Raw genomic sequence first — 26,783 nt, forward strand, 5'->3', positions numbered from 1 at the left:
CCCATAGTCGAGTCTGGATAGCACCAGTGATTGAGTGGCTTGTTTGAGGTCTTTGGGTGGAATGAATTGTTTTATTTTGTTCAGTAGGTTCAGATTGAGGAAGGCACTCTTTGCGGAGTTCTTAATGTGTTTGGCCATGTCATGATTTGGGTCTAGGGTGATTCCTAATGATTTTACGGAGTTGGCCAGAGTGAGATTGCCATCGAGAGCATCCATTGTTTTTAGCCATTCTAAAATTTGAGGGTTTTCTTCTTCGTTGTAAATTAGGAGGATCTCTGTTTTGTCTTGGTTGAGTTTTAGGTGGTTTAGTGACAGCCAGAGTGTCGTTGAGTCTGTGAATGTCATCTATGGAGGAGGTTTCCAGTTAAATCTGGGTGTCATCTGCATATAGGTGGAAGAGCTTGTTAGCATTTTTGAGTATGGTGGTGAGGGGTTCCATGTATATGTTGAACAGTTGTGGTGAGAGCACTGAACTTGGGGGACACCCCTGCTGACGGGATGTAGGTCGGAAGTAACGTTTTTGATTTTTATCCTTTAGGAGCGGCTGTGTAAGAAGGAGGAGAACCAGTGTAGGACCACCTCATCAGCACCTACCCTTTCTTGTAAAGCCTTGATGAGTAGTTGGTGATCAACCATGTCAAAGGCTGCCGATAGGTCCAGGAGAATGAGGAGGTAACATTGGTCAGTATCGAGGGATTTGTGGATATCGTCCATGATGTTAAGGATCGCGGTCTTGGTGCTATAGCCTTTTCTGAAGCCCGATTGGTGGAGATCAAGAAGGTTGATGCTGTCCATTTTAGTAGTGGTGAGACGTGGCCAACTTTGAGGCATTCAGGTATGATGCCGGTTCTCAGGGAGCTGTTTATGATCTTGCACCAGAACGGGGCTATGCAGAGTTTCAGGTTTTTTGGTCAATTGGGTGGGTATAGGATCAAGGACGTGAGAAGTAGGTTTGGAGGTGGATATCAGTTTTTGAATCTCGGCTTCCGGGATGGGGTTGAAGGGTTTCCATGTTTTCGTAGGGTGATTGCGAGTATTGAAGTATTGTATTGCATTATAAATGCATTCCTCCACATACTGAATCAAATTTTTATTTCTTTACAGGCCACCACACCCAGCAGCACATTTTAGCACTAATCTAATAGATTTCTTGATGCCTTTTGATACATTTTCAAATAATGTGGTTATATTATGGAATTTCAACATCAATCCTGTTGTTGCTGTAACTAAAGACCTCCAAGAAACATAGGATCTTTAAGTTTTAACCAACTAATACAGAGGCCCACTAATCAATCAGGTCGTACAACTGACCTCCTTTTTCCCAACATTAGATCTATCAAAGTCCATGCATTTGCTCTCATCACTTGGACAGATCATGAGCAATTTGGATTCACTTTTTGAATTCCTCAAAAAAGTGACTATTCGTAAGGTAAGGTCAAAAGTCCGCACTGTGTAATACTAGTTCTTCTTTTTTTGGGTATAAATCTTTTTATTTATTTAAAGGACGAGACAAGATGCAATAGGCAACATATAGCCCTAGTTGTGGGCTGAAGGCATTTGCAGTGCTATATGACACATCAAGAAAGAAAACAGGAAACAACCACCCAACCTCCTTTCCCCTTCCCCTCCCCCCTCCCATATTCCCCCTGCCCCTCCCCCCACGTTGGCCTCAGAAGATGAAGAGGTCGCATGGTTTGGGATATGTCAATGTTTAGGGGGTTGGGCATGGGCCTGCTGCAGCGTGGGGAGTCAAAGCATGTATTTGGGGCAGGTTAACTCGCAGAATTCAGAGCACAGCAGGGCTATAATATGCCAAAGGTCAGCAAAGGAGTTCCCATCTCCCTGGAGTGAGAAAGAGCTGTGCTCCATACCAAGCACATACCACAGCCTGTGCAGCCACACTTGTAGTGTGGGAGTTCTGTTCATACCCCAGTGGGACAATATATTCTGTAGTGCTGCCTCCTGAGCTATTCTCATCTGCCTACCCTTGCAAGACTTGAGGGAGAATGTAAACCTGTAAGAAGCGCCCAGGATGACATACACCGGGAAGCGCAATATTGTAGTGCAAAATGTTTGTCGATCTCATCTAGAATCTGTTCCCAGTACTGTGTAAGAGTGGAGAATTTCCATAACAGGTGAAGCAATGTGCCCTGCGCCTGCATCCCCTCCAACATCCCGGGGAGCGGCTAGGGTCGCTCCCATGAAGTCTGGGGGTGAGATACCAGTACATTGCAATCTTAGTAGCAGACTCTATGCTAGATAGATTGCGCGCCGCATGACTGTAAAAAATATCCCCCCATTCCTTTGGGGCTAGTGTCCGCCCCAGTTCTGTCTCCCATCTTCTCTGACCCACAGATTTAGTCAGCTGTTCCGGGGAGGGGCGTAGCATGTGGTAGAGCTCTGTAATAAGCTGTTTGTTCGACTGTTTGGAGAGTAGCCACCTCTCTAACAGGGTGAGCCTCCTCTCCGCTCCCTGGTGTGTCTGAGGCTGCATTATCCAGTGGCGAATCTGCTGATAGTGGTAACGTTTGGTTTTGGGCATTGAAAAATCAGATCCGAAATCTTCATAAGAGAGGGGGCCCTCGGCATCAAGGAAATGACTTATTGATCTGTGTCCATCCCTGTCCCAATGTCTGGCCCGGGGTAAATCAGGGTTATAAGGTGATGGGGGTGAGCGGCGATGGTAAGATGGTGAGGCCGCTGCGTATAGCAGTGGCGTCCCAAGCCCTTAGGGTGGCCCGTATGATTGGCGATTCATAGAGTCCTGGAGGTCAGGAATCGCTGCGAAGAAAGGGGATTTTCCACAGGGACTTGCCAGCCAGCGCCTGCTCCATGAATAACCAATATTTCTCGGATTCCGGCTGGGACCACTCTCACAATGGTCGCAGCTGGGTAGCCCTATAGTAGAGAACCAGGTCAGGGATTCCCAGGCCTCCCTCCTCAGGGGTCTGAAGCTCAAATCCTTAGGCATCCTTGGTTTTTTGTCCACCCAGACAGCTGCTGAATACCCATCTACGGAATCGGCTCCCTACCCCAAATCGCTCCAGAGTGGCCCCCAGGAAGGGCCAGTGCATCCTGTCAAATGCCTTTTCGGCATCAACTGACAGCACCGCTCATTCCACTGACTGTCGATGTGCTTTGTCGAGGAGGTGGAGTAGCCTCCTAGTGTTGACGCTGCATTGGTTCGGCCTGATCCGGGTCTATCAATTCAGGCATTAACGGCCCTAATCTGGCAGCTAGGATTCCAGTGAAAATCTTGAGATCGATGTTCAGCAGGGATATATGCCTGTAAGAAGCACAATATTGGCTGTCCTTACAGGGCTTAGGAATGACAACTACCGACGCTAGGAGCATCGTGGGCGGTATCTCGGAGGTATCTCCGATGGCATTAAAGAGTCGAGTTAGTATCAGAGCTAAGATAGAGCAAAATGTTTTATAAAAAATAGCGGTGAACCCATCCGGGTCCGGGGATTTAAGAAGCTTGAGCCGAGCTATGGCTGAGATGGCCTCTTCAACCCAGAAAGGGCTGTTGAGAGGCAGGATGATCCGTCATTAAGCGGGAGTGTTTTATCCCCTGAAGATATGCTAGGGAATTCTGCTCTGGTATTTGCTGCACTGAGTATAGCTCTGCATAGAAGTCTCTAAATGCACAAGATATGTCTGCTTCTTGCGTGCATTCGGCACCCTGAGTGTCACAGACCGCCGCCGCCTGACGCTGAGCGCATAGCTTGTGGGCCAGCAGGTGGCCACATCTATCCTCTCCTGTATAGAACAGGAATTTCAAGCGTAGAGCAGAGTACTCTGCCCTATCCAGGTCTAAGCTAGCTAGTTGAGTTCGTGTGGCATCTAACTGTCTCCATTCCTGAGGAGCCTCAGTCCATTTATGTATCCCTTCTAGTTTCAGGACCTGCTTGGAGAGCTCCTCTCTCTTCTCCCTGCGCACCCTGTTGTCTGCTGAGGACGTAGCAATCAAGTCGCCCCTTGCCACTAATTTAAGTGTCTCGCATAAGGACACTATAGAGATGTCCTGATTGTCATTACTGGATAAAAAGTCCTCGAGCGTCTTAGTTAAGCGTTCGACGACCTCAGGGCAGTGGAAGAGTGTGTCCCTTAGCCTCCAGGAGTATGATGGCCGAGGTGTGAGAGGGAATGACAGTGATTTAGTTATTGCTGCGTGATCAGACAACGCTCTTGGTTCTATGGATGAGTCTTGTGTCGAGGAGAGAAGGGACTGGGACCCAAGAAAGTAATACAACCTGGCATATGTCTTGTGGGCGTGGCAGTAGAAGGTGTAATCGGCTGTGCAAGGGTGGAAGTGGCACCAGATATCGACTAGCCCCAGGTCGTGTAGCCACTGTTGTCCATCTGCAGATAAGGCCCCGTCTGACCCTGTCTCTGAGCTGAGCGGTCCAAGTGACTGTCAAACACTATGTTCAGGTCACCTCCTATAAGTACTTGCCGGTCCAGGGAGGTCATTAGATCTGCGTCCGCCCTGCGAAGGAATACCTCCTGACCTTCATTGGGAGCATAGATAGTGGCCAGCATGAATGTGTGCGGTCCGATGGTCATGGAGAGAGCCAAAAGTCTCCCCCTGATCTCAGCCACCTGTAAAGTTGCGAGATATGAGGATGGCTACCCCAGCCTTCTTGGTGGGAAGGGAAGAGAAATATTGCTGTGGCAAGACCTTGGAACGTAATCTGTGAGTACGGCTGCGCAGGAGATGTGTCTCTTGGAGTAAACATATATGTGCATTCGAATTCTCCAAATAAGACAGGATGGATCTTCGCTTAGTAGGGTTGTAAAGCCCTGTGACATTCAGGGCTAGAATTTTAACACTAACCCGTATACAGGCTGGGATCTAGATGCACTGTGGGAGCTAGGCAAGTATATGTGACTATAATGCATTGGGGTGAGTGGGGCTCCATGTACAGGGGCAGGTCTAGTGGGGTCCAACTATGTGCATGTGAGGCGAAGGGGGCAAAGAGGGGGGAGGGAACCCATCAAATAAGAGTAACAAAACCCCAACATAACAACTACAGAAATATAATGAGGGATCATCGAACGATCAATGTCCAGAGTGTACAGCAAATTGGAGAAAGAGTATGGGGTACCCGTGGCCAGTGCCTCCCCGCACCCCCCGGCACAGCCCGTGCATGTGTTTGAAGCAGTTCCAACGACGAGAAAGGGAGCTGGTAACCGACCGTTAGATCTTCTTGTAAGTTCTCAGTTTTCATTCCAAGGGTGCTCCGGCCAGGGATGCCAGAACCGCCTGCTGTTCCTTGGCCATAGTGTCCAAATCAGGGCACGATGAGGGGCTGGGTGGCTTAATGGTGGGTCATCCATGACCACTACGGCGTCGGGGGCTTCGGTGGTTCCGCTTGGGCTCCTCCTCTGTGGGTTCCTAAAGGTTCAAAAGCTTGTATGCCGTTGAGAGAGAGCGGATCTGCCTGAGCTCTCCCTTAAAGTTGAAGATCAGTCGAAAAGGGGTGCCCCCAGGAGTATTTGATGCCGGATTCTCTGAGAAATGTTGTGATCAGGCGGAACTGCTTGTGCTTATTTAAGGTGTAGGCTGCCAAGTCCTGATATAGTGTAGGTTTTTGACACTTGTAGAGGAAATCCGTGTTATTTCTAGCTTCACGAAGGATTTGCTCTTTGAGCTGGTAGTCGTGCACACCGGTCAAGATGTCCGCAGGAGGGGCCGGGCCTCCTCTTCTGAGGCCCACTCTATGAGTGTGCTCCAATTTGAGTGGGAATTCTGGGGGCTCACCTAGGATCGAGCGAAAGAGGTCCACCACCAGAGCTTCAATGTCGCTGTCTACCTCTCCCTGTGCCATATCACGAATGCAAATTTTGTTCCGCCAGGACCTGTTCTCCAGGTCCTCAGTGTGGGCTTGGAGGTCAAGATTCTGTTCCCGTAGCTTGAGTATTTCTTGCTGAAGGCTCTCGAGTTCCTCTTTGTGCCCTGTTTCGTGCTCCTTCAGAGTATTGACCCTCTCGCCCAGGGAGTCCACATGTCGGCGAACTTCCCCAAGGTCTGCCAAGAGATCGCGCTTCATGGCGGGCAGGTCTTCCCGTAGGGAGGAGAAAAGTGATTCAAGGAAGGATCCACTTACTGGGGCCTCCGGTCCCTCCGCGCCTTCTGTCTCCTCCATGCCCTTTGTAGTAGGTTGGCTCTCCGCCTGTGATGTCGCTGATTTGAGCAGCATGTCCTTCACCGTTCTTTCCTTCCTGCCTTTGGGGGTCGCCATGGCTCCGCAATACTACTGTTTTCTAGGGTAGGCGCAGCCCTAGGATAGATATCCTGTGAGTGGGGAGGCACCACACAGGGGGCTCATAGAGCAATCCTTTCACCTTCTTCAGCAGGATCGCGGCTTCCCGCCAGCACTTCGCCTCGCTCTGTGGGGCTCTCCTACCCGGTCAGGGCAACCCTCAGGCCCCAGCCCGTGTCGTCGCTATCATGCTGCCCAGAAATGGCTCTCTTGTCTTGGGTCCGATCGGGGTGTGGTCCACCCAACTGGTCAAGGCCTCGTCTGTCCGCATCTGCCAGTGCGGCTTAATGCCGGGAACGACTCCACCTCATGGGGGCGGCTAGCGATCACTCCTAACCTCAGGGCCCAACCCTGTCAGCTCCCCCAGGCTGCACTCAGTGCTTGAACAGGGGGCGACCGAGAGATGGGGGTAATGCCTTTGTACCCACTGTCACTCCTAGTGACATATGCCCTGTATGGGTCACTGGGGAGGTGCTTCACACTCATCAGGATGTCAGCCGGCAAGGACCTTTTCCTGCAATCGTTTCCTGCCTCTGTGGTCTGGCCGCTTTGCTCCACTCCCAGTCCCAGTCGCTGGCCAAGGCACGGTCTCCCCAGGCCCCACCTCGGCAGCGCAACTTCCAGTGGGGGGGAGGGGGGGGGCACAGGTGGATCAGGCCCAACTGGGCCTCCGTGGCCGAGGCTTCAGGGCTTGAGTCACTCCGCTGTAGGAGCTGCCCGCCAGGCCCTGCTCTGAGCGCAGCCAATCCGCTTCTCAGTGCGTTTCCTCCCCGGTGGTCTCCCTCCAATCTCCGGGGCCGCAGTCTACAGTGCCGATGGCCTCACCTTGCTTCCCTTCCCTGGTTGTCCCAGGCGATGATCTCGTCCCCCAGTGCCACTCCGCTGGTAGGTCTAGCGATGGGAGTCACTGACAGGCAGGGCCCACCTAGGCCTCACGCAACCCAGCTCCTCTGCCGCCGGGATTGCACGGTGTCATACCTGGTGCGACCGATTCCGCCGCCCGATCACAGATTCCCCGGCAGTCTCACCACAGGGCTCAGGGGTCGGTGATGGCAGCCAGTGGCGGCACCGCACTGGACTCTCCGGGCCGCTTACGATTGGCCTTCTCCTCTCTCCAGGCCGCTCCGTGTAGCCATCGTGGCAACCTCCAACTCCGGGATTTCAGCCCCTCAGGACAGCCCCGGCACCAGCGCGGCCCCCAGGGAAGGCTCGGCAGACTCTTTGAGCCCTCCCGGTCTTCAAATCAGCGGGGCTATGCCGGGACAGAGCAGAGAGCCACAAATGCCGACCTAGCAAGTCGCCATCTTGGCCGCGCCCCCCAGTTCCTATTTTTGATGAGAAAATCACAAAAAAAAATAATCCATTCCACAATTTAAGAATTAGAAGAGCATCCACTGGTGTCTTCTTGTCTTTTAACAAAGCCACTTTTTACAACATTTGACCCATTTAAAAAAAGTAAAACTCTCCAGTTAAAGCAATCTATTAAATCAGGCTCTCAACTAGATCCTTCCCTGCTCATATTTTCAATCTATTGGAGCATTCTCCCCCTGACCCAGCAACTATGTAACATATAGCTCAAATTAGGAATAGTCCCTAAATGCTGGAAGACTGCTTTGTTGAAGCCTTTATTGAAAGAACCAACAGCAGACCCAATGCAGCCCAGAAACTCCAGACCAATTTCACAATTGCCATTTGTAAGTCTTTCCTACTGGACAGCTTTGTCTGTTGCAAGACATGTTGTGGGCTTACAAATAACTCTCAGTTGCCTGCTTCTTATTCGTGTTGGAGATTGCCAATCTTGTGTATGCCCCTCCCATGGAACAGTGCCTCTTTACCATCACTTTTGATTGACTGGCTTCTGAGATTCTACTACATGCTTTTCAAGCACTACTTTATTTTTTTCAGTTAAGCACTCCACGAGAGTGCATGTTTTTTCCAATTGTCTCCCCTGCACTCCGTGTTGCTCTTGATCATATGTGCGCTTCTTCCCACCCCTTTCAATATGTGCTCATACTTGTATACTTTCCACACCCCGGTACTTTCTCACCTGTCTGCTACTCAACGCCCACTCCATGTTGCTCTCTCACCTGTTGCTTCTCCTACCCACCTCTCCCTTGGTATTGCCTCCCCATTATGCCCTCCTCTCTCGCCTGTTGCTTCTCCTTCCTACCACCATGCACACCCTCGTTGACTGCTCACCTATGTGCTTCTCCCCCGCCTGCACCCATGTTGCTCTCACACCAGTTTCTTCTCTCCTACCCACACCACCCGTATTTGCTTCCAGTCCCACCCCACCTGGGTTGCTTTCCTCACCCACTTTAAAAAAAAAAAGCTTTTGCGGTTTTTATCTTTTTAGTTACCGATCTAACTTGGATCAGTAACTAAACAGGCACTCACATCATTTTGTAGGTGTGTGTGTTTGTTGTGCGCATGTCTCAAAAAAGGATGCCAGTGGCTGCGTCAAAGGCTTCATTTTGAACTCTATAGCCATGCTGCACAGCATCGGGGATGCTTTGCAGTATGTTTAAAAACCATTGCAAAGCCAATAGGTACCAAAAGGAAGACCTTTTAGCTTTGCCAATGCTCATTAATAAAGATGCTCGAAAAGAAGTAAATTCTCGACTTATTAAACACATGAGCAAGAAAATCTACAGTACTCTTAACAAGCAGGCTTCAGAGCCACAAATAGTACTGAATAAGTATTGGTTGCAGTCTTGGACCATCTACTTCTGTAGGCAGACCGGGGGAGGAGCGTGAGCAGCTCTGATCCTCCGTGACGTGTTACCATCTTTTGATACCATCTCCAATTGTATACTAATGGAGAGTCCTCATGAAAATATTGTGAAAAACATTGCATTGGACTGGATTATTGACAAAAATGATAGATCTCAAGTTGTCTCCCTTCCACTATTTTTGTCTTCATTTCAGGATATTATTCTGAAGTACCAGAGGGCTCTTCATTGAGCAATATATTATTCAACATCTACATGATTCAGTTGGCAAAACTGATTAGAACTTTTAACCTCAATTTAAAAATATACGCAGATGATAATCAGATTATAGTGAGTCTCAACAAACCCACACCATTAAACATGGAATCATTCTGTACTTGCCTGAAATCAGCTATATCATAGCTATCAGTGACATTTCTCAAAATGAACACTGAAAAAAAAGATATTCTTTTGGTTGTCAAATAAATCCCTTTAGAAATAAGAGACTGTTGGCTGGTCGAACTGGAGCTGCCCCAAACAAATAAAACAAATCCGTAATCTGGGGTTCCAGTATGACGGGCTGTTTACACTGGAGCCTCAAATTAATAAAAATGTTATTTTCTTGGTTTTTCCACCTTAAAGTAGTGAAAAAGATCACCCCTTAATTAGACAAAAAATCATGCCAGTTTACGATTCAAGAGGTAATATTATGAAGGTTGGATTATAGCAATGTTGTTTATTTTGGTCAGATCAAAACATCAGTAAGAAGGTTAAATCGAATCCAGCATGCAGCCATTAGACTAATGTTTAGTCTTCCAAAACAGTCACATTTTACTCCCAACAAAATAGCCTTACACTGGTTGCCTGTGCCAGAACTAATCACTTTAAAAGCCATGTGCACGGTATATCAAGCCATCTATATATTGGAAACTGAGGGGCAGATTTATAAGCCCCTTGCGAGACATTTACGCCGCATTTGCGTCACTTCTGTGACGCAGCAGCGGCGTAAACCATGTGCCATGTTGCGACTTATTTACAACGTGACGCATCTAGGGAGATGCGTCACGTTGTAAAGCCCTGCGCTACATTAAACCTGCGTCAGGTTTAATGTATGCAGGGTGGGCGTTCCGTCGGAAAAAGCCTTGGAAAAGTGACTCAGTGAAATCTACAAGATTTCACTGAGTCACTTTTCCGACGCTGCTGCGTCAAAACCCTGCGCCTGCGTGAAGCAGGTGTAAGGCGTGACACAGCATGTTAGGTATGGGCAGCCCCTGAGCATTGCTGGAGTTGCGTCGTGCTTGCGACACGACTCCAGCAATGCGCCGCCCTTATGCCATCAGATGCGTCACGCATCTGTTTATCCTTGCGCCACGATGCGCTGCATTGTAAATGTGGCGCATCTGTGGTGGCGCAAGGGTAAACTTGCGTGACGCATCTTTCCTGGCGCATCCCTGCTGATTTGCAGGGATGCGCCAGGAAACATAAATCTGCCCCTGAATTTCTACAAGAAAAGTTTAAACACTACGCTCCCATTCAACCTTTAAAATCTTTAGGTAGTATTTTACTTTTTCTTCCACTTTTCAAGAAAGTTAGTCCTGGACACAGATGGTTGTCTTTCTGAGCATCAAAAAAGTGGAACGCTCTCCTTCCAGCTCTTCACTTGCTTGAAAACCATTTGTCCATTAGAATACAATTGAAGACATTTTTATTTTACCAAAATTCTATTTACAATTTAATTTGACTGATTAATCATCTGTTTTTTCTTACTCTGTCCTGGTATATTTCATAGAAACCGAAAGCACTAAGATACCCTTTGGGTGACAGTTCTACGGTTACTGATCCTACATTTAAATCAACTTAAATCACATTTACAAAGCGCATTATACCTAATTGTGAGATATGTGTAGAGCTTATACCCAGTGTCCCCTTTCTGCGTACATGCTAGGACAACCCTTTAGTATCACAGTAACAATCTTGCTATATTTCACTTTTTAATTAGCAAGTGTTCAGTTTTAACATAAGTATGTTGGAAGAGTCACTTTTACCATAAAAGAGGAATAGCCTCTAAGCAGAGAAAATACTGTGCAACCACCAATAAGGGCATTTCTGCATTCAAATAACCAGGTCTACAAATACTAACAATCTTTAACAATAAATGATACCACTGCTTCGTGTGTTGACCCTCCTACCAACAGAATGACCATTTTATATCCCACATACATTTAGTCACAAGCTTTCAGATTTCGAAGTGGTCGTTTTGAAAACCTCCTGTGAAATCTTAAGTTAGCTTCTGAATCCATAAAATCAGAATTGTCTGATTTGGCATTTTATGCTAATTGGGTTTTGATTGCAGCTTTTAGAGTCAAAATCCATTGGGGTTTGAAAGGGTAAACATCGTTTACAACGCATGCGATACAATGCATGCCATTACAACGCAGTCATTTCAAAGGCCGCTTTGTTACATCGCATACCATTACAATGCAAATTGTTACAACAACTTGCTGTAGGGGGCAGAAAGTGATGGATTTTAAATACAACACCTTCCCTACTGTTGCACAGACTGGAGTTGGAATAGTAAATGATACTATTCCAAACTCCAGAGCCCCCCCTGCAGCAAGTCGTTGTAATGACTTGTGTTGTAATGGTATGCGTAGTAATAGCGCAGTCGTTGTTATGACCGCGTTGTAATGGCATGCGTTGTAAACTCCTGCGTTGTAACGGGTCCACTATACGTATCTTGTAATAGTTCTTTCCTCTATGATCTGGTAACAAATATGGCTGGTTTGCTGTGGGTACCTCAGTTAGGTGATAGAAGCCCTTATTATTTAACCAACAAGAGATAATTAAATCTGACGTGTAAGCTATAGAAATAAACACTGCCAATTTGTTTGCAACCCTTTTAATAAAAGCATTCATTAAAATCATCCAGCTTTTGGAAAAGTTTATCCCTATTTTTCCCGACAATTGGCAGTTTTTTCAACATGCTGGAATTTCAAATGTTTGCATCACACGCCTAACACAGGCATTGCCAGGCCATTCAGAGCAGGTACCCACCTCTAATGGATGGTGACATACAGGTTCATTTCAGTGAGCACGATTGAAGGCATGAATACATGTGCCCAGCCTACAGGGGGAGCTCAAACCCACCTCTCTTCGTTCCTTTGAGGGCTCTCCAGTCTTGTGATAGATGCCGCGCTCCTGGCGAGTCTGCCCTCCTTTCTGCGAATTCTCATTGCTAGGCCCCTGCAGCAGACATAGGAGAGGTCGGTCAGTGTTAGGCAGCCTGGAGGAGCATAGGGAGTATATTCAGTGAGATGCACAGGGATATGCAAATGCATCTACTGGGAACACAAGCTAAAGGCATTTTCTGTATGGGGTACTGCTAATGCATGGCAGGTCATATTACCTTGCAATTGAGAGATCTATGAGGCTGTGGAGCTGCACTGGTAAACTGACATTGAAATTTTTATGAGGGTACATTAATGTGTATAAGGAAAGCAATATGGGACCTACAGAGTACCCATGGATGCCTCAGAGGCAAGTGATGAGGGACATATATGCCTTTTGAGGTATATCCGATCTGTGATGCAGAAGGGTCATGTGATGTTCTATGAGTCAAGTCATCTGTGAATGAATTAGGCTAAACTAAAGTACATATGGCAATGTCACTTGGCAAAAAAATCTTATTTTCATCAATGACCCTGCAGTTGATGTATTGTCTTGCACACTCACAATGTCCTCCATCATGGCGGTATCCTGTTTTATGTTCTAAAACACTGCTAGCTTTGAGTACTGGTTTTAAGAGAGCCACAATTTTAAATACATATTTGAAGTGACTGCTAAATAAACAAGCACTGACAAGGCCAATAGGCCTGACTTGCATTTTGAATCCTGGCTAACATATTTAAAAAACCTGCTGCAGTACAACAAAATAGTGCTTTATGTATGCAATGCATCTCTGAGATAAAAAAAATAGGGCCTTATTTATGAGGCCTTGTGACAGTTTTGCGCTTCCGTTGCGTCACTTTTTGTAACACATCGGCGGTGTTAAACATGCCTCCTGTTGCGCCCTATTTACAAAGTGACGCATCTAAGCAGATGCGTCACTTTGTAAACCCCTGCCCTACATTATACCTACATCAGGTATAAGGTATACAGGGTGGGCGTTCCCACATAAGTAAGCCTCGTAGAGGTGACGCAGTGAAATCTACGAGATTTCAATGTGCCACTTCTAGGGTGCAAATAAGTCAATATCTTACGCCTGCCTCCCAGAAGGCGTAAGACTGACGCAGGCCCTTTCACATGGGGCTTGCCCCATGTGAAAGGACACATTGCTGGAGTTGCGTCACTTTTGTGACACACTCTAGCAATGCGTCACTTTTGCGCCTACAGATACGTCAGAAATACTGATGTATCTGTAACTCTTTGCGACATGATGCGTCATACAGTAAATATGATGCATCCATCATGTCGCAAGGAGGGCGCAGTGAGAAGTGACGCATCGCTGCTTTCACGGAGCGATGTGTCACTTCTCATAAATGAGGCCCATAATATTTGATGACTCAGTATTCTTTTAGTTATGGTGAATAGCCCCTCGTCCATAGCAATACAAGCACTCTACAGGAGGTGGAAGAATGCCCCAAACTGTGAATGGCATGAGGAGAAAAAAAGATAGTACTCTGGGCTCTCCATGTACAATTTAAAACATTGGTAACAACAGGTTCTGGCCAGCTTCGCTGTCAAGCCAGACCTAAAAAAAATGTGACCTTGAAAATACAATGAAGTGCAAAGGAATAGTGTGTGAGGAATTGATTGGACTCCACTCAAGTGACTAAGCAATAATATGGAGGATATTCTCAACACTCCCCTGAAGTGCATGGGGCTTAGAAGTGTATTGTATTACAGCATTTGTATAGCACTTTCCCACATCTGACGAGGCTACCAGCAACTAGTATATGCGGCATAATAAGATTCCATTGGACTATATGAGCCCAGTGTGTGGGCCATTGAGTAGACTCTCATGGAATGCAGAAAGCCTCAGATGAGGGAAAACAGTTATCCTCCATTGAAGCACCAGAGGACGGTGGCATGGAATCACAGAAACTTCTGAAGCATGTGAGATCAGTTTTGTTGGAGACATCTGAAGAGTATGAGTGGCATGATGCTGAAGAGTGTGCACGAGTGTTTAACTGTGTGTGGACATTGATGCAGCGAATCAGCACGAATGCAATGAAAGGAGTTTGGCAGCGGATGTGGAAAGTGTGTCCCTATTACAGGGTGTAAGGTTGGCTACAAAGGAGTGAGCTGCACTGCACTGAAGTGCACGAGGTCAGTTATGCCAGGACAAGGGTATAGATGTGCCTAGGGTCAGTCAGGTGGGCAGGAGATTAATAGGCAACTGTAGTGTAAGAAAGCAGTTGTGTGAGGAAAGAGTGGGACTATGCTACAATTGTATAGAGTCAGTGTGGTGAAACGGAGTGAGTGGACAACTGACCATGCAGAAATTCAACAGCTCCATTGAACCGTGAAAGGTAAAGAATGATTGAGACTCAATGTAATGCCTAAAGCCAGTAAGGAAGGACAGTGAAGCAGTATGCACCATATTAATTTGTAATGTGGAAACAGGCCTCCTGGATCAGCATGGGAGACCATATCTGCGATCGAAGAAGATGGCTTCGGGGTTTGTTGAATAAGTGAGGCTCTGGTACAGTGTATGATACCATGGAATAACAGAGACTACATCACAATGTATGAAACCAGCGATAACGAACTAGGCTTCATTGTGTTACAACGGGTGGGTCCAGTGATGAGGTAATGAAAAGGATTTCATTGCAGTATATGGGGACAGTGCGCAGATACTACAAGAGATCTGATTATGCTGAACAAGAAAAGTATTGAAGGTTTGGGAAAGGCTCCATTTCAGTACATGGGTCAGCGAAGAGGGCTGGGAAGGCAGTGACTGAGATGAGTGAAGAGGAATCGAGGAGGCTCCATTGCAATGTATGAGACAGTATCAAGGAACTGGACTGATAGAGGCTTCTTTTGCAGTGCATTAGTTGAAGAATTTGGACAAATTACATTTCAGTGTATGAGACCCATGATGAGCGACTGGGAGAGACCCTATTGCAATGTAGAGACAAGTGATGAGTGATTGGGAGACATTCCATTGTACTGCATGAGACAAGTGATCGATGGTATGATAGGCTTTATTGCACAGCTTGAGACCATCGACATGCGGAAGAGTTTGACTGCATTGCAGAGTATGATACCACAGATGATGGGATGTGAGAGACCCTATCACACTCAATGAACCCAGTGTAAAGGAATTAGGAGAGATTCCTTTTCAGTGCGTGAGACCAGCAATGAAGTATTGGGGCAGTCTCCACTGTAATATATGAGGAGGAATGAGACTCAACGGCACTGCATGAGATCCACAAAGAGTGACTGGTGGAAGCTGAATTATAGAGTGCAACACATATGAAGAGGGAATGAGAGACTGCCTTGCTATGCATGACACAGATGATAAGAGAGTGAAAGAGCTTGCAGTGCATGGTAAGAAACAAGCAATGAGAGGATATGACAGGCTCCATCGCATTGTAAGGGAGGAGTGCTGAGGTCTAAGGAAAGACTGTATGACTGCGACCAGTGGTGAGATGATGGGACAGGCTCCTTGGCGGAGATAATGAATGCTTCATGAAGAACAGTTCATATTCATTTTAGGGTGATATTCCAGGCACTTTTTTACAGGGGGCAGTGACACAATGGCTGATTGTAAATTACTTCAAACACTTGGCAGGAATGCTACTCACCAGAGGCAGGTGCAGCACAGGCAGCAGGTCCGTGGGCAGCGACAGCAAGTGGGGGGACTCAGAGGAGTGTTGTCTGTGTCAGAGGAGCGCCTCTGCAGCTCTGACTCGTCGGACTCCATCTCCTGGAGAGACAGAGGGAAGGGGTGCAGTGGAGAAGAGAACAAAGGTTTATAAAGCCACTTGCCAGAGGTACAACCCCTAGACTGAGTACTAGCGTTCACCCCTCATAAGCCAAGTGGTGGAGGGATGTGGTTGGACGTGAAGAGGAAGCAGGGCTGAAGGTCTATTCCCAGGGCCATCATATGACATCTTGTGACAGGAAATTGCAGGCTTCCAAATGCTTACTCTCTGAGAAGGGAGCACCATTCATTCATTTAGCAGACATGACAAAGGAAAAGAGAACCCTCTACAAAAAGCCTGCAGTCTACTTGCCAGGAAATATCACCTAGTGTTCACATCCACTCCTACTTCCAAGAAGATATTTAAAAGGAAATGCCAGGCCTTATCCACAAGTTCTTCCAGTCGAGGACAGGCCGGAACAAGTACTCTCAGCCTTGATACCACAGCCCCTGCTATTTAAGAGAAGATATATAAAAGGAACGCTTGACCCTTCTTAAGATCCCTGGTAAATCTATAGCAGATACCACAGGAGCACACAGCTCTTCTTCACAGCCGATGCTTTACACTTGTGACTTCTCCACAGTCAAATAATACTCAGCCCTTTTCTATAATGTCAGATATGAGATAGGAATATCCAACCCTTCTCCAGCGGTCCTGCTCTTCTGGGTGAAATCTGTGACAGGAACTTGTAACCCTCCTTCAGGGGCCCTGCTCTTCTATGTCAGATATGCTGCAGGCTCCACATCCCCTGGCATTCTATGCCACGCCTCAAGCATGTGCCACTCCTCTCCACTGTCCTTGCAGATCTCCTGCAGCCATGGAGCAGAAACACTGTGCACTACTCTACCATCGCTCCTATCCTATGTGGTGCATCCTGCAGACACACTAGTCTGTCTGGGATGTACAGTGGTTAGTTCTACCTACACAATAACTCTTGTAGCTAGATAGATATAACAGGAACACCCACCCTTAATAAAATATCTTAGATCAATGACCAGTCTTACGTTCCCTGGTGCCAACCACTCAGCTGCCTCATCGGGAACAGTGATGCTCTCCTAACAAAGTCTCCTCAATTCCTCTTTTAAGGCACCTCCTCACTTTGGTCACAAGAGGTTCTGCACCTTCTTTGTTTTATTTTTTTTATGAACATAATTCTGAAGCCATCCCAATTTAGAACTGAAAACATTAGAAAATCTCTTTGGAAAAACACCACATTTTCTCCAACCTGGTAGACACGTACTTGATGTACTCCATTAGGATCAAGGTAGGCACCAAGATCCTTCTGATGTAACCAACCCAAAATGTTGTTGCCTTTCACATATATCTTCCCTTCTGTAAACTTTCTCTTATATTTTATAAAAACATGAAATTACCACAACATGTTTATCGGGTGACCACCAAAACCTGGTTTAACATCCATTTTTGTGAGTGGCACATTCCTGCATAGAATGATGTATATTCTTGTAAACAAACAATGCTTACTTTGAAGGAGGAATAACTCAACATAGCTGTAACTGATTTTAACAGAAACTAATAGACAACCATGCTTCGCATTACAAACCTGGAGAACCACCTCATCACAGACCTCCTTCCCATTACTCCTCAGTCCAGTTTCACTCCTGCAACAATTGGCAAAGTGTCCTTGTCTACCACACTTATTACAAACTGCTTTGATGGCAGGACAATCTTTCCAGTTAGCCATATGGCCTGATGGCTCATATTTGAAAAAAATCCTTTAAATGGTGATGCTCATTTACACTCTACAACACTCACATCAACTTTCTTACTGATGTCACCTCCTAATTCTTCCACACAGCTCAACATGTGTTCAATATGCTTAGCGGTTCATATAACATCAGCGAACTGTAGCTCATCTCTGAGACATAACTCCTACTTTATTTTGTCTAATTTATAATGAAATGCAAACTTGTCCCTTGTGCCTTCTCCCAGAAGAGCACCACTCTAACAAGATGCTAGCACTCTAAATGCAGTCAAATATTTCTCCACAGATTCATTTTCTTTTTGTTTACATCAGCTAAAATTGAATCTTTCAACAATAGTACTAATTCTTAGTAGATGATGTGAATATAGTTTCTTTACAGCTATATCAGTTTCATTCAGACCATGAGCATCTCTACATGTGATTGCTTTGGCACGTTATGCAAAACTTCTTGGCCTTCTGCTCCTGCACAATGTGTAAAAAGTGCCAATTTCCTCTCAGCACTAAGATTAGTTCACAGATATGTGAATAATTTAAAAAAGACCTTTTTCCATTCGTCCCAACTTAAATTGGGTTTGCCCGGATGTGATGAGAAGAATGGAGTTGATATTACATTGTGCTTGTCTACATGAAATACAAAAACAACATATGAATATGTTCAAATAAAAAAACTATATGTTTCTGTGATTAATGTTAACAGTCTTTTAATAATGAAGATTCATGAAGAATACTTTGTTGAGGTTGAAATGTGTCGATCCCAATTCATGTGAAAGTACAAAGGTTTCTCGAAAACAAATGGTGTACAAGAATAAAACAGAATGGTGAAACATGTTCCTTTTATCTATTTATATATAACATTTTTGTAAGTGAAAACAGACAGTCTTGTGCTGCTAAAGCACTGTGCTTAAACTATAGCCACTCACCAGCAAAGTGCGCAGAGAGTAAACGCATACCTGGATAGCGCACTATGTACACAATGAAGGCCTATCAGCCTATGTCTAGTCATGTGCAAGATTTTTCATGGAGATTCACTGCTGACGAATGCGCTAAACACAAGAAGATCTGTCAGGCAGCAGTCAATTGTGTGTCAGTTAAAACACATGGAGACTGGCCCCTGTGGATCACACAGAGCCTCCTGTGCTCAGTTATCAAAGATCCGGTCCCAACACCACAGGTGCTAGGAACACAAGTCCATGTAAGAACGGGTAGTATCTGTGAGATCTCAAGGTGCATTCCTGTTAGTCTTGGCATCCTTGGCATGGTTTCCCCTGACTTTTTTGCCTTCTGACCTCCTGTTTTGCTGACTTCATTTTTCCAGGCTTTAGGATTCTGGGGACTTTACCACTGCTAACCAGTGCAAAAGTGCATATGCTGGGTACTCTAAACATGGTAACATTGGCTTATCCACAATTGGCATAGTTCATTTACTTGTAAATTCCTAGTCAAGTGCACTCACTATATGTGCCTAGGACCTGTAAATTAAATGCTACTAGTGGGCCTGAAGCATTGATTGTGTCGCCCACTCAGAAGCTCTTTAAACATGGCAGAGCCTGTGTGAAGTTTTAAACTACCATTTCAACCTGGAAAGTTAACCTACTTGCCAGGCCAAACCCTTCCTTTTTATTAAATAAAATTCACCCCTAAGTTAGGCCCTAGGTAGTCCAATGGGCGGGGTGCATTGCTTTTAAAAGGTAGGACATGTACTTTTGAGGTTTACATGTCCTGGTAGTGAAAAACTGCAAAATCAGTTTTTCACTACTGCAAGGCCTATCTCTCCCATAGGTTAACATGGGGATTGCCTTAAAACATCGTTTAAGTGTAATTTCCCATTGCGAGCAGATGGAAAATTGGAGTTTGGTGTCTCTGGACTCCGAATTTAAAAACATATTTTCAGTAAAGTTGGTTTTTAAATTGCTGATCTGAAAATGCTGCTTTTAGAAAGTTAGCATTTTCTTACTTTAACCATTCTTTGCCTCTATCTATCTCTAAATACACATCTGGGTTAGGGTGACAGCTGGGCTTAGTGCACTCCCTCTAGACAGTCACACAAAGGAAGCTGGGGTATGACATTTGCATCCTGATGGTCCATCACCAGGCTGATGGGCTTTCCTTAGGTAGACTGGGAGGGAGGAGTTGACACTTGCACCTGAATAGGTCTGTGCTTGTTGCCACAAAAATATCTGCATACCCCCCTGTAGTGTGTCTAGAGCCAGTACAGGAAAGGCAGGGACCTTGTGATCTTCAAATGCCTCTTTGTATCCCTCACATGAAAGGCACATTTGGGTATATGTACTGGACCCCTGACAACACCAAATCTGAACTGTACTGGAGCTAAGGATATTCTGCCTGGACAAAGAGCTGCTGTGCTGCAGGAGGGACTGCTGCTCTGCAACTTACTCTGCTGTGTTGACCTGCTGCCTGCTGCTCCTTGCCTGGTAGTGAGAGGGACTGGACCTGCTCTCTACATCCTTGAACCCAAGATTCTCCAAGGGCTTGTAGGCTTGCCTCCAGTTCTTTGAAGTCTCAGGATCACAAAAGACTTCTTGCAATGCTGCTGGTGCTGCTGGACTCTGTCGTCTATGAGTCCTACCCTTGCCTGAGGTGTCTCTTCCAGCCGTGGGCCTCAGAAGTGCGCTTCCTGCAATACAGCCCATTAAAATCAAGCTTTTGGGCTCTTCGTGTATTGGCCAGTTCGCTCGGGAACCATGTCGCTTGCTTGAAGGATCAGCGTGAGCGGGCACCAGTTTGTCTCTTCGCACAGCAGCATCTCCGCTCGCAACCGCGAGGCCTCAGCCTGCCTGTCTGCGATGCCTGGTAGCTCTTCGCGCTCAGCAGACCATTGCCAGAGACGCTCACCATGCTCCCAGCGAACTCTTTCACCGCAAATGTGACTCTTGGCTCAACTTAAGAAGGTAAAACTTCAGCGCAACCTGTTTGGTACTGTATCCGACCGGCGCTCCATCGCGGCCGGCTGGAATTTTCAGATTGAGCCCACTCTAGCGCGACCTCAAGTAACCCTTTAGTGATATTGACTTCTAAACCATGTTTTGGGATTTAATCTTTAAGAATTCATCTCTCGACTTCTACTGATTGAATATTTTGTGTTTTGTTCTTGTTTTAATCAGATAAATATTCATTTATTTTTAAACTGGTATTGAGTCTTTTTGTGGTTTTTTCATGCTGTGCCTGTAATTAAGTGTTGCATAAATCCTTACACATTGCCTCTTAAGTGAAGCCTGGCTGCTCTGTGCCAAACTACAAGAGGGTGAGCACAGGTTAATTTAGGGTTTGTATCTGACTTACCCTGACTAGAGTGGTGGTTCCTAATTGGAGAGGGTACATACCTCTGCCAACTAGAGATCCCATTTCTAACAGCTCCAATATCAAAGATCTGCCTGCTGACAGAGTTAAGCCCTAGAAGAAGTTGAAATGCACACTTTATGGTTAAAAATAATTTCAATGTTAAATGGTGATATGCATGTTCCCATGATGCACCAGTTGTGTCACATGGCAGAATGTACTCGGCATCTAGCTTTGTAATACTTTAGATAATAAATACCGGAGCAGTCCTGATCTCCTTCCAATGCTAAGGAGCAACCGTGAAGCACTCTACAGCACCACAACACTGCGACTGATATCCGAATACTTATGCAGTCTGTAGATCACCTCCAATACCACTTTGGGAGTGCAAGCTTCCTACACCATGAATATCATATTGAGGTTGTAGTCCACGTGTCTCCTCGTCGCCAGTATAACTAAGCGGCCACCACATGTTAAGATAGGTAACAGAAGTTTTTGCCTCAATCTCGGCCATTGACTCTCTTACTCCAAGTGTCACATATGCACACACACAAGTCAGGTGTCAGAGAAGCAACAATACACCACACATTCTAATTATTAAAAAAAAACAAGTTTAACAAATCTTAATGCTAAACGTCATTAAAACCAGAATATGCAGGGTTACCAAATGTTTTAAAAAACATATATGTATGGTGAAATAGCTCACTGAATGGACTGCTTGCATTTGAGGTCTTTGTTTATTTCTTAAGGTCACTGGTACTAGTAGCTTCAAAGTTGGCTCAAACTCATTTTTCTGAAGTTGACAAAATGAGAAAGATTATGTTGAGCAGTAGGAGCACTAAAGCACATATGCTAAGCACCCACATTCAAGCTCAGAACATTCCCACTACTGCTTGAAGCAATAGAACACTGACAGTAAACCCCCCATTAATGTTCAGAGCATTTATACTACTAGGAGCACTAGTGTACTGGCTATGAGCACCAATGTCCAAGGTTAGGGCACTATAACTTCTGTTCTAAGCACCCAAATCGAATTAAGAGCACTCATACTACTAGGCTCTCTAGTGTACCGGTGCTGAGCACCAACATCCAAGTTCACAGCACTTGAGCAGTTCAGGAGCCCATTACACCGTGCTCTAGCTTACCAGTTGACCTTCAATGAACATCCATTTTGTGTACATGGCATTTGTGGTGTTAGTGAAGGGATGCATGTGGATCGCCAAAAAATCAAGTGCTATTGGGGAACAGGTCTTCATCCCAGAAGACATTGCCTTCTCGTTATTCTAAGATCGCCATTAGTCAATTTTTGCCATTAGATTTAGAGCAGAAGTAATGAGCGCTGTAAATTCACCTCTGGCATTGGGTAAAATGGACAACTTATGCACATCCATTTTGCAGAGGCCACTCAAACTTTTTGCTGGGCAGAAAAAAAACATAGTTTTCCCCTTGGAACAGCCTACTTTTTGATATTTTTTTCATCTTTCATTTTTCATACATTGCAAAGTTCACAAGATTACAAAATTAGATTTACATGTTAAAAAGTGATACTTTTATGCTCTTTGTAGTCATAAGGAACCAAATATGAGGCAACATTTTGACTATTTTTTCATGCTTTACATCAACCATATTTGAAAAATCCTACTGTTTTTGCAATGGCGGAATCATGTGCTGTTATTGAGAATAAATGACTGCTCACCAAAATATCTCTGTTGGAGAGGCCTTCACTGAAAATCATGCTTGGAGAATAAGGTAGTAGTGGTCAAATAAAGTTATCATTCATTAAGATGGGATAGTAGTTTGACAACAACTTCCAGGCAGTCTGTGACTGCTGAGCAAATGGGGTTACTAATGCAATGGCACTACTCTTGCGTGCTACACCGTGATTGGGTTGGTAGCCAAATATCAACTCCTCTATAGTTTGTATATCAATCTCTCTTGTGCCGATTTCCAGGACCCTATTAGAATATCCCCTCGCTTGATATTTGTAAAGTATCCCCCTTAGCTTGTTCAACATTTTCGGAGTATTATAAATTGTTTCTAACCTGATCAGTTTGCTGTATGGAATGTTTCATTCAAATGAGACTGGATGACTACTAATTGAAATTAATGTGTAGCTGTAACATATCAAGAAACATAAGTTGATGTTGTTCTTGTTCAGTAGTTCTTGGAGTTCCAGCAAGTCAGACACACTCCCATTTCAATACTGAAATTGGTTGTCAGTGCAATGCAGTCAAAGTATTACATTTGGCATATACGTTTCCTACAGCGGATCAATGAATGCCTGGTCCTCCCACCAGCCGAAATACACAAAACAGGTAGATGTCCACTGCCGTACCACACATTTGTTAGTACAATAATCCATTAAATAATCCATTAAATAGAACTACCTTTACCGTCAGAGAGATAATTTCAACATATTCAGCAACATTCAATTGTGAACTAATCCTTATATATAAGTACCAAATTCTTATGGTAACTCAGGTCAGCTGTCCCATACCCAATGGGGTCACTCAGCTGGTGTAGACCCTCCTCCACATAGTCTTTTCTTGCCTACTTGATAAAATTCCCCCATTGTAGGAGGGTTGCATTACTATGTCCTCCTCTCAGTTCAGTTTCTTCACTGTGTTAAATTCTAAGAGTCCTTTTGATTTTACTGAACCCGTTGGTGTCACGATTCACTCCCTGTGCGATCGTGTCCACCACCAGGGCGATGAATTGTGGGGCTTTCCAGTGTTCTGATATGCCTCCAGACACTCCCCTGTGTGCATATCCTGACTTCCAGGCATTTGGACATCATTCAGAAATTGACATCCATTCCCAATCCATGCCGGGTTTTGTGAAAGCCAGCCTGCTGATAATTGAAGCCAGCCTGCTCATGTTTGGAGCTCCACTACCTAGAATTCCCTGCTCACTGCTTTGTCTCCACACCTGCAGGCCAAGGATGGGTGGAGGAATTCAGCTCACCTGTGGCTGGCTGCTGCTAGCCTGCTCACACCTGATGCATGTGATTACTGTGAGCTCTTTTAAGCCCCAGCTCCCTTCAGGCCAAGGTTGGACATTGTAGCTGTTTTCCAGTGAGACCGATCCTTGTTTCCTGAGCTTGTGATATTCCTTGTTCCTGAGCTGCAGCAGTTTTCCTTGTTCCTGAATTGGCGCTGCCTGCAGTGCTACCTTGACTTCTGAGCCTTAGTAATCTTTGTTCCTGAGCTGCAGCAGTTTCCCTTGTCCCTGGATTAGCATTACCTGCAGTGCTACCATGACTCTTGAGCCTTGGCTCAATTTGTGTTCGTGCCCCAGCACTGCCTTCTATGCTACTTTGTTTTCTTGATTCCTTAACCTGCACTATTCTAGTATACCATTGTAGCCTCGCCTTCTGTATATCCCTTTCCAGTCCCTGCCTCCCTGCCTTTCTTCCCATTTCCTTGGTTCCAGTTCTAGTTTGCTGTCTTTCTATTCTGCTGTCTTGCTTTTGTTGCCTTGTATGTTTGTTACTTGCTTTCTGCCAAGTGTGCCCTGTGATTTTTTTTCCTTTCCTGTTAAGCACTCCTCCTTGCTAGCTCCTTGTCTATTGTGATTGTGTTTAGTTCTACCCCCTTTCTGTTACTGCCTTGCATGTTCCTGTTTGATCGCCAGGATCCGTGGGCACAGCTGACTAACTAGGTGGTGTTTCTTGTTTACTGTGAGTATTGTCTTTGAGTTACATTTATAACATCACCATAAGTATAAGCTCCACAGACCCTGCCTTTGCATGCATATCCTACATGTGGGTATTTGCCGTCAGTATCTGTAACAGCAATTGTGGGTGAGAAACTTACAGAGCTTCAGTCTTACCGTGTGGAGCTCCTGAGTGATTTACCCCACACTCCCCTTTATTGTTAATGTTGTTTCATATATATATATATCTTGCACATTTGTCCTGGGTGTAGTTATTCTGAATGCTAAATTGCCTCGTGAGTGCCCTTCCTTTCTGAGTCTTACCCATCTTGTTCACTTGTACAGGCTTCCCCTTTGGATCCCTTTTTCTCCTCTGACTCCCTGTATGATCCTGAGCAGCACTGTACTCCTCTTTCTGTATACGTTTTCTACCCAGTTCCCAGTCCTTGCCCAAGTCCCTGACTGTGTTCCCCACATAGTCCCAGACAGTCCCTGACAGTTTGTGTCTTAAATGTTTCAGTTCATTAATAGTAATTTCCTGAAAGACATTTATTTCATCATGATGTATAGAGGGCATAATCCTGGTTCTTGGTTTAAAATCTTTCTCACCACACACATCAGGGCTGGTCTCAATTGAGTGTAAGATATCAATGATTTGTTCATCATTTAGTCATCATTTCTACTTCAACATAACTCTAAAGGTTCAGTTTTTAACCTAACACTTTAAACGATGAAAATCAAGTAGACCTTCTGTGACTCCTACTGTCCATATACTCTCAATGGCTTTCTGGGTAGAGTTGCTAGATTTATGCTGTGCCACGGAATGTACTTTTAAAGGAAACAATTGTACATTTATCAACTTAAATCAGAATTATTTCCTCCAGTGACTGTCTCTAATTTTACAAATTTTCTTATTTTTTTTATCTTCCAGCAGATTATGGACTATCTCTCCAGTACTGGTGACTATATTCAGGGGTGAGGTGGGACCCATCCTCTGGGTGACATAGGGCCTGACAGTTGTGTGAATATACGGTGCACGGCTAAAGATTTGTATCCAGCTGATTCAGCCTTGACATTAGGATTCCTTTCTGCACAGAGGTCGATGCGCACACTAGTGACATTCCCGTGCCAATCCTGGACCCACAGCCGCACACAATGAGCAAGGTGGACAGCAAACAGTCTAAACTGCATTCTGAATGCCAATGGCAACGAGATAAATCGCTGCTGCCGCCGGGCGGGCAGGCGCACCGGAAACATCCCCCTGACACAGGTGACCAGGATGTAGATTTTAAATTCATCCTTAAGGCCATTTATGAGAGCCTGACATTAATAGACGCTAAAATGAATGCCCTCGCGGTCAGAATTGATGCTGTCACCTGCAAGATTGAGATTCACGATGATAGACTGAAGGAGGCTGAACAGAGAATCTTCACAGTAGAAAATGAGTTGGCGTCAAAAAGGGGAAATTGGGCTTAACATGAAAAATGTCCTTAAGATTATTGCAGCTAAGAATGAGTATGTAGAAGCTAGATCTCTACGCAATAATATCCTCATTTTGGGTGTTTCCGTAATCCACCAACATCAGCAGAATGGAGGATTTTGTGGAGAATTTGCTACTAACCCTTTCTGGAGTAGATTACTTCTCCCACCTCCTTGTTGAGGAGCGAGGCCACAGGGCTTTGGTGAGTAGGCCCCCTCCTGGGGCCCAAACACATCCCTTCATAACATGCCTGTTGAATTTCTGCGCCAAAGATACTGCCCTTCGTCTGGTTTGAGAGAAAGGCGCTCTCTCCTTTGATGGCAACATTATATTGATATTTCCCAATTTTATACTAACGGTACAGGAGGCACAATGTAAATTAATCCCCTTGAAACAGAAGCTTATTCAGGCCACAAATCAATACGCCATGCTGTACCCTGCTCGCCTGTGGATTTCACACCTGTGGAAAAAGCATATTTTTCAAACACAGCAACAAGTCTTGGACTATCTACAGAAGTTACAGGGGAGGCCAGGTCACTTTGATCCCATAGCAAACCTCCTGCATCGCACGAGGAGTCCGACTGACCATGGGAAAACGTGGACATGAAGCATGAAGGTGTGGGTTGTCCTCCCCCCATCACTCCCCCCAAACTCCTGTGGTATGGCAAGTGAGAGCAGCCTGGCAAGTCATTAGCTATCATGATAAGATGTCCCTGGGAG

General features: G+C 45.4%; 1 protein-coding gene across 2 annotated transcripts in view; it reads right to left on the reverse strand.

The window, feature by feature from the left end:
* LOC146857175 (regulator of G protein signaling rgs-2-like) overlaps positions 1 to 26,783 on the reverse strand; it is a 72,443-nt gene that overhangs the window by 24,606 nt on the left and 21,054 nt on the right. For both annotated transcript variants that reach the window (XM_085646803.1, XM_085646802.1), the window contains exons 2-3: positions 15,790 to 15,911; positions 12,128 to 12,223 (exon numbers count right to left, since the gene is read on the reverse strand). In XM_085646803.1, coding sequence (XP_085502929.1) covers positions 12,128 to 12,223; positions 15,790 to 15,908 — 215 coding nt within the window. In that variant the 5' untranslated portion in view covers positions 15,909 to 15,911. The remainder of the gene's footprint in view (positions 1 to 12,127; positions 12,224 to 15,789; positions 15,912 to 26,783) is intronic.

Source organism: Triturus cristatus, chromosome 3_2 (genome assembly GCF_964204655.1).
Source record: "Triturus cristatus chromosome 3_2, aTriCri1.1, whole genome shotgun sequence".
In the NCBI taxonomy this organism is placed as follows: Eukaryota; Metazoa; Chordata; class Amphibia; order Caudata; family Salamandridae; genus Triturus; species Triturus cristatus.